The following is an 8,361-nucleotide window of genomic DNA, read 5'->3' as shown; positions in this document are numbered from 1 at the left end:
CTATCTCACTGTTTGCTGTCTCACGGTTTGGTGTCTGTTTGCTGTCTCACTCTTTACTATCTCACTGTTTGGTGTCTCACGGTTTGCTGTCTTACTGTTTGCTGTCTCATTCTTTGGTGTCTCACTCTTTGCTGTCTCACTCTTTACTATCTCACTGTTTGGTGTCTCACTGTTTGCTGTCTCACAGTTTGCTGTCTTACTGTTTGCTGTCTCATTCTTTGGTGTCTCACTCTTTGCTGTCTCACTCTTTACTATCTCACTGTTTGGTGTCTCACTCTTTGCTGTCTCACTCTTTGCTGTCTCACTCTTTACTATCTCACTGTTTGCTGTCTCACGGTTTGGTGTCTCACTGTTTGGTGTCTCACTGTTTGGTGTCTCATTCTTTGGTGTCTCATTCTTTGGTGTCTCACTGTTTGCTGTCTCATTCTTTGCTGTCTCACTCTTTACTATCTCACGGTTTGCTGTCTTACTGTTTGCTGTCTCATTCTTTGCTGTCTCACTCTTTACTATCTCACGGTTTGCTGTCTTACTGTTTGCTGTCTCATTCTTTGCTGTCTCACTCTTTACTATCTCACTGTTTGGTGTCTCACTGTTTGCTGTCTCACAGTTTGCTGTCTTACTGTTTGCTGTCTCACTCTTTACTATCTCACTGTTTGCTGTCTCACGGTTTGCTGTCTTACTGTTTGCTGTCTCATTCTTTGCTGTCTCACTCTTTACTATCTCACTGTTTGGTGTCTCACGGTTTGGTGTCTGTTTGCTGTCTCACTCTTTACTATCTCACTGTTTGGTGTCTCACGGTTTGCTGTCTTACTGTTTGCTGTCTCATTCTTTGGTGTCTCACTCTTTGCTGTCTCACTCTTTACTATCTCACTGTTTGGTGTCTCACTGTTTGCTGTCTCACAGTTTGCTGTCTTACTGTTTGCTGTCTCATTCTTTGGTGTCTCACTCTTTGCTGTCTCACTCTTTACTATCTCACTGTTTGGTGTCTCACTCTTTGCTGTCTCACTCTTTGCTGTCTCACTCTTTACTATCTCACTGTTTGCTGTCTCACGGTTTGGTGTCTGTTTGCTGTCTCACTCTTTACTATCTCACTGTTTGGTGTCTCACGGTTTGCTGTCTTACTGTTTGCTGTCTCATTCTTTGGTGTCTCACTCTTTGCTGTCTCACTCTTTACTATCTCACTGTTTGGTGTCTCACTGTTTGCTGTCTCACAGTTTGCTGTCTTACTGTTTGCTGTCTCATTCTTTGGTGTCTCACTCTTTGCTGTCTCACTCTTTACTATCTCACTGTTTGGTGTCTCACTCTTTGCTGTCTCACTCTTTGCTGTCTCACTCTTTACTATCTCACTGTTTGCTGTCTCACGGTTTGGTGTCTCACTGTTTGGTGTCTCACTGTTTGGTGTCTCATTCTTTGGTGTCTCATTCTTTGGTGTCTCACTGTTTGCTGTCTCATTCTTTGCTGTCTCACTCTTTACTATCTCACGGTTTGCTGTCTTACTGTTTGCTGTCTCATTCTTTGCTGTCTCACTCTTTACTATCTCACGGTTTGCTGTCTTACTGTTTGCTGTCTCATTCTTTGCTGTCTCACTCTTTACTATCTCACTGTTTGGTGTCTCACTGTTTGCTGTCTCACAGTTTGCTGTCTTACTGTTTGCTGTCTCACTCTTTACTATCTCACTGTTTGCTGTCTCACGGTTTGCTGTCTTACTGTTTGCTGTCTCATTCTTTGCTGTCTCACTCTTTACTATCTCACGGTTTGCTGTCTTACTGTTTGCTGTCTCATTCTTTGCTGTCTCACTCTTTACTATCTCACGGTTTGCTGTCTTACTGTTTGCTGTCTCATTCTTTGCTGTCTCACTCTTTACTATCTCACTGTTTGCTGTCTCACGGTTTGGTGTCTTACTGTTTGCTGTCTCATTCTTTGCTGTCTCACTCTTTACTATCTCACTGTTTGCTGTCTCACGGTTTGGTGTCTCACTCTTATAAACACTCTCTAAACGCGGGAGTGTGTCAAAGGAGGATTAAAAAAACCTCTTGCGCTCAAAATGGCGTCTGTCTGCCGCGTTGTGTTTGAGAGCAGTTTGACGAGGCTGAAAAAGTCCGCGGGGAAGTTCCCTCGTAGGAAATCCCCGGCTCTGTTCAAGGGGGTTTATTATTGGTGTGTGACTGCGCGAGCCTCCTCCTCATCACATGTCACAGACGAAGGCTCAAATGAGACACTGAGCGCAAACACAGCAAACATTTTGCCGTTAATTTGGACCAAACTCGTGAAATATGGAGGCGGTGAGCTCGAGCTCGGACCACGACGCGCTGACGAGTCAACAGCGCGGTGACGACACGCTCAGCACGCTGCACCATGAGACGCCACAGGCCATGGAGCTGATGCATAAACAGCTGTACGTAAAGGATAACATCATAGCCGACCTGAAGGCGAGGCTGGCCCGCTACGAGAACACGTACATGACGGTGGGCGAGAACGAGCCGGTGCTGTTGGGTCCATCCATGTCGCTGCTGGAGAGTTTGTGTAATGAAATCTGTAAACACAAACAGAAGAGGAGCGAGCTGGAGCTGAAAACGAGCCGACAAGCGCAGGTAAAGTCACGAGTTTTCTGTTCTATGGGGATACGCGTTTGGCATTCACAAGGCTGGAGGGCTGTGCGTAAAGCTGTGCGTAAAGCTGTGCGTAAAGCTGTGCGTAAACAGATCGAGGCGTATGGAGCAGTAGGTCTTCGTGGTCCATTTATGGACATTTTGACCTGATCTAGGTTAAAGTTGTTTTCAACTCGACAAACGGCTGAAGCAAATAAAGGAATAAATATGATATTATTATAATTAATGTCATAATAAATATGGCATTATTATAATTAACGTGGAAAGGTTATGTGGCTTAATGTGAAAGTTCTACACAGTGTCCATCAGGCACTAAGCTGCTTGACATGTGTTCTCAGCAGTACAGAGGTCAGCTGGTACCCTCCAGGGGTCACTTGGTGATATGAATTCAGTCAGTTGAGGCTTTGCTTGTCAACCAGAGCGTTGCCAGTTCTAACCTGTTCATGCATTTTCTGTCAGTGTCTCTGGGCAAGACACTTCATTTGCATTTCCCACGTCTCTTACTTTAATAATCACTCTTGAGGGTTGGTCAGGGTCAGGACCACAGAGCTGGAGGATGTGACCTATTCAATACACACAGTAATGATTAGGAACCGATCCAGCTGTTTCTGTTCCAGTACCGATGCTTTAAATATTTGCAGATCCCCAATATCGACTGATACCAAAGACAGAGGCTGGAAATGTCACTTATTTCGTTTTAAAAACAAGCACCACATGAAAAAAAATGATCCAGATGTGTTTTGTATCTGTTATTTCTCATTTGAAGTCACTACAGGACAGCTCTGTGAAAACACTGTAATGTTATGAGATGTTTTGAGCCCACAGTAAATCATTATCATCTCATTAAAGATCATTATTAAAGGTTTTCAAAATGGCTGACACTTGTGCAGGAGATCCAGACGCTCAGGGCGGAGTGCAGACAGAAGGAGGAGGAGCTGGAGAGAGTGAGACATGAAGCTGGGCACGAGAAGGATGAGGAGATCAGGAGACTCCACACGGCTCTGCAGGAGAAGGAGCGCTTAGAGGCCACCAGAGCTGTGCTCTGCACCTCCTTAACAGAGGAGGCACAACACCTACGGAGCCAACTTGGAGCTACGGTCAAAGTGTGCAAGGACCTGCTAGCACGCCTGGAGAAGGGCCTGGAAAAGGACATGGAAAAGGGCCTGGAGAGCAAAGAGGCCAGGAGGGAGGAGGAGGGCAGGCAGCAGACAGGGCAGAGAGAGGTGGGTACTTTTGGCTGTAAATGCATAAACAGGCTTCATGTGTTTGATTTTGTGCAAAATTCTAAGATTTAAATTTGAATTGTGCAATTGCTACAGCAGAAAACCAGGGCCTTGTTCCTGAAACCCTGAAAATCTGAGTTATTTGAACATGTGCTCTTTGTTTATAACCTTCAGACTAATGAGAATTTCTACAAAGGGCACATGTGTCATTGCTTCAATGGAGGAGATGCTTTAAAAGGATTACTAAATAAAATAAATATGTAAAACTTCTGAATCAATGTCTGATCTCAAACATCTCTTCATGTTTCACGTGTTCTAAATGTCAGCTTCATATTTTGTGTTTCTTACAGAAGGTAGACACCACAGAGGAGGTGGAGCGCCTCCAGCAGGAGAACCAGCAGCTGAAGCAGCGCGTGGCTTATGTAAGAAACACGTCTGCACTGAGTTCTCGTGTTGATTAATACAAACTACACATTTACACATGAGGTCCATATCTCCAGAAGTACAGCTTCTTCAGGTTAGATTCAGAAGAAGCTCAGACTACAAGCTCTTGGTCCACTTTTTTGTCCACTTCTCGGCCCAATTTTCCTGTTCTTGGCCCACTTGTTATTCCAAAATCTGATTCTAATCCAAAGTATTAGAATCCCCCCCCCCACCCCACCCACACACACACACACACACACACACACACACACACACACACACACACACACACACATGGACCACTATGAACCTACTGGACACTGAGGATTACACAGATATAAGACACATGGAAACAGAGCACAAAGTACAACATTTAATGTGCAGCAGCACAGTGTCTAAAGAGAGTGTTTTTATCATTGTGGTATCTGGATTAGAATTGAGTATCAAGTCTATTCCTTAGTATCAAAAGCAAGTTTAAAATTTCAGTATCGTAATAGTAGTTTGAACAGAATGGTCGTATTCATGAGCATTGTGTCATTGTTTTAGGTTCAAAGGCTAAACTCTCAGTGGCAGAAGTACGACTCCAGCAGAGAGGACTACATTCGGGGGCTGTGCCAGAGGCTCCAAGAGGTACCGGGCCTGGGGCCTGTTAGCTCCACCATGCTGTGCCAGGAGATCAGTCGCCTCAACGACCTCCTGGAGGACAAGATGGAGGAGTGCGTGAGAGTGAGGAGGGAAATGGAGGACGCTAGGAGACACGACACGGAGAGGATCCAGATGTTGGAGCAGCAGGTGGGTCTGTGTAGCTGTGTGCACAACTGTCAGAGGCCAGAGCAGAGTTTACTGTCACAGTAAAGGTAACAACTAGCATGATAATTGTGCTCTTCCTGTTTCTCTGACAATAAAACGCTTTATAACTACATGCAGGCAGCACGCAGCAGACGTTAGCATACTGGCTGTTAGCACACACAGGTCTGAGGGTGGAGGTAAAACAGGAGGTAGATGAGGTCTGAGGGTGGAGGTACAACAGGAGGTAGATGAGGTCTGAGGGTGGAGGTAAAACAGGAGGTAGATGAGGTCTGAGGGTGGAGGTAAAACAGGAGGTAGATGAGGTCTGAGGGTGGAGGTAAAACAGGAGGTAGATGAGGTCTGAGGGTGGAGGTAAAACAGGAGGTAGATGAGGTCTGAGGGTGGAGGTAAAACAGGAGGTAGATGAGGTCTGAGGGTGGAGGTAAAACAGGAGGTAGATGAGGTCTGAGGGTGGAGGTAAAACAGGAGGTAGATGAGGTCTGAGGCCTCGTTCCTGTTCAGACGGGTTGTGTTTATTTATAAAATGCCATCTTTAACTCCCCTCTCAAAGAGAACGTAAACTACAGGATGTGTCATGTGTTTGTTTTGCTGTGCAGGTGCTGATCTACACAGAGGACTTTAAGTCAGAGCGCAACGACCGAGAGAGGGCGCAAGGACAGATACAGGGACTGAAGGAGCAGCTGCGACAGCTCAAACACCTGCACAGACAGGTGAAAGTTTGTAATATGCAGGACCCAGCTTTTCAGTTCAGTTGTTTAAAGAGGACATTTTGTGTACAGGCAGCAGAAATGAGCAGTGCGGAGACACTGTGTACAGCTAGTCACATGTCTTCTCTCTTGTCGTCAGCAGGGGGCAGCAGTGCACGAGGGCAGAGCCAGAGACCAGGATATAGTTCCTCTTTGTCGAGTTCACATCGGGCACCGAATCGCTCCGAGACGACGCAACGACCCCGAGCATTTGGTGCAGACGGCAGACAGACAACAGCAGCCGCCACCTCTGCAGAGCCCCCCCCAGGGCTCTGACCAGTCCGAGCTCCGCTGCCCGCGCTGCCAGGCTCAATTCGATGACACGCAGGCAGCACAATACTTTGACCACTGGGAAGAATGTGCCAGAATATGAGCAGGACTAACCAGAGATAAGTGAGGAAGTGCACTACGCAAACTGGCCCTATGCCCTATAGCCTACAACCCTACAGCCCGACAGCCTAAACCCTACAGCCCCGTTACTACAGTACAATGTGGTGGAGGGACACTCAAAACATGAAGGGCTTGTATGACACAGACTCTGTGAGCTCCATGTTCTAACAGACCTGGAATTGTGTTTTGCTTCATTGGCACATGTTTGAGTCACACTTTATTATTACTCTGTACATCTCCAAAGCTCAAAACGCTCTGTTCCACCTTGTGATGTCATGTGGTAGTTTTCAAGTCAAGAGCTACCACCTTTTACTTTTTGTTTCACAGTGAGTGGAAATTCCAGAACTGAAATCATCAAAATGATTCTAGTGAGTTTACTGAGTGTATGGAGTTTTAAAAAAATTACCACATGACATCACAAGGTGGAACAGAGTATTTTCAGTTTGAGAGCCTAAAGCTGCAAGAGACAGTTTTGTGTAATATGGGACCCTTAAGGACAAACTTACAGTTTGTGTTGAAAAGGCTCTGTGCTGAAACCAAAATGATTAAGTCCAAAAAAGTTCATGTGGATTAGTAGTTGTGACAGTAATCCTGAGAAGACCGAGCAGAGATGCTTTCACATACGTGACTTAAGGTCGCATGTTCCACCTTAAACTGCAGGCGTCAGAGTGGAGTCCCCATTTCATGTGCGGGGGCCGTGGGTGAGGACATAGTCACCAAATGTCATATACCTCATTGTTTCCTATTGCACTTTGAGTCAAACTGAGGCCCTGTGCAGAGACTTGGCGTGATCTGATCGAGGCCCTGAGAAAAAGCTCAAAATGTAACAAGAGGGATTCTAAAATGGACATAGCTAACCTGCTAGCAGCTACATTCCAAAAAGAAGTGACCATGAGCGCACGTCTGGCTCCATCGACTTTGGCTCTAAATCTCTTTCTGTGTAAAAACTGTGTCTCCTCTCTGTCTCTGCTGCTGTCAGACTCCTCATTCTGGTCTTAAATGTTTGTATTAACCCTCTACATGATCCTGGGGTGTTTGAGGTTTATTCACTATTGTGTCTGTAAATCCAGATATGAACATTAATAACAGACAAATCAAGCACCTCCTTTCCCTGAGGTTGCTCCTGCTAGTGTTGGCAACAGGTTTGATTGACAGTGTTGCTAAGTGCCTGCTTTCTGCTAAACCAGCATTGCAGGCGGGGAAGGGGCGTTACCTTCAACAGCCTCGCTGCTGATTGGCTCTGTGGTTGCTATGATACTCGCCGTTGGAACTCTGCTTCAGATTACTCGCTATAACTGCTAGCATTGATGAGCTTCATTTGGAGCTGAATGCTTCAGTGTCGTCACATCTTTCTACAGGCTGTGACCCAAACTCATCAGACTCATCACTGTTGTGCAGGTTAGACGAGGACTGGCCTCGTTAACATGTGTGTTAACGTTATAGTTGCCAGGTAACAGTTATGGAATTACCTCTACAAATCTGTCCAGCCAAGAACTAGAATTATTTTTAAAAATCACTAAAATTTTCAAACTAGAGAAAATTTTGAAGATTTGTGCTGAAATCTTAATGTTATTTATGTTTTTGTGAAATCTCTTGTCGTGTGTGCACTTTTAAACATAAGCTTGTACCTGGAGGATGTGCTGAGGTGTGTGTTTATTTGAATGACTTTTGTAAATTCTTTATATATTTTCATAACAGATGTGTATATACATATATATATATATGTATTATTTATTTTACGTATTGTGATGTTTACCTTTCCTCCAAAGCCATAAAACTGTCAATAGAACTGGATAAACGTGCCAAAGACACACTGACATATTTTTGTAATAAAACAGATTTTTCTGCCGAGTCCTCACTTTGTGCTGAGTTTTAAACAGCAGTGTGTTTATGGTCAGAGGGGGGCAGTACTGTTACAATTGTACTTTTCAGAAAGCCGACCTGAGTAATATATTTACTGAAGTAACAGCACTCTTACTCGAATAAAAGTTTTGGTTCCTCTTTCCGCTGAGTGCGTCTAAAGTGACTTTATGTCAACAAAAGGAAATGATTTGATTTGTGTTTCCTGAGCTCAGGACGGCCCAGTTCGGCCCCGTGGTCCCTGTAGCTCAGTGTTTGCCCAGTGATCTGAAGGTTGATGGTGTGAATCCCGCTCTCGAC

The 8,361-nt window shown here is 45.0% G+C and overlaps 1 protein-coding gene across 2 annotated transcripts; it reads left to right on the top strand.

Annotated features, from left to right (window-relative positions):
• The first annotated feature begins 2,100 nt into the window (after positions 1-2,100).
• tnip2 (TNFAIP3 interacting protein 2) lies at positions 2,101-8,064 on the top strand. 2 transcript variants are annotated; one of them, XM_033970379.2, is made up of 6 exons: positions 2,101-2,591; positions 3,500-3,832; positions 4,183-4,254; positions 4,802-5,047; positions 5,662-5,775; positions 5,915-8,064. In XM_033970379.2, exons 1-6 carry the CDS (start codon positions 2,274-2,276, stop codon positions 6,182-6,184), a joined length of 1,353 nt encoding a protein of 450 aa, XP_033826270.1. In that variant the 5' UTR covers positions 2,101-2,273; the 3' UTR covers positions 6,185-8,064. The 2 variants fall into 2 exon arrangements, with proteins under 2 accessions (XP_033826270.1, XP_055078118.1); XM_055222143.1 differs by having other exon boundaries at positions 5,912-8,064.
• The last annotated feature ends 297 nt before the right edge of the window (positions 8,065-8,361 follow it).

This window comes from Periophthalmus magnuspinnatus, chromosome 1 (genome assembly GCF_009829125.3).
Source record: "Periophthalmus magnuspinnatus isolate fPerMag1 chromosome 1, fPerMag1.2.pri, whole genome shotgun sequence".
Classification (NCBI taxonomy): Eukaryota; Metazoa; Chordata; class Actinopteri; order Gobiiformes; family Gobiidae; genus Periophthalmus; species Periophthalmus magnuspinnatus.
The sequence above is the reverse complement of the archived record's forward strand: the minus strand, read 5'-3'. Positions and strand labels throughout refer to the sequence as shown.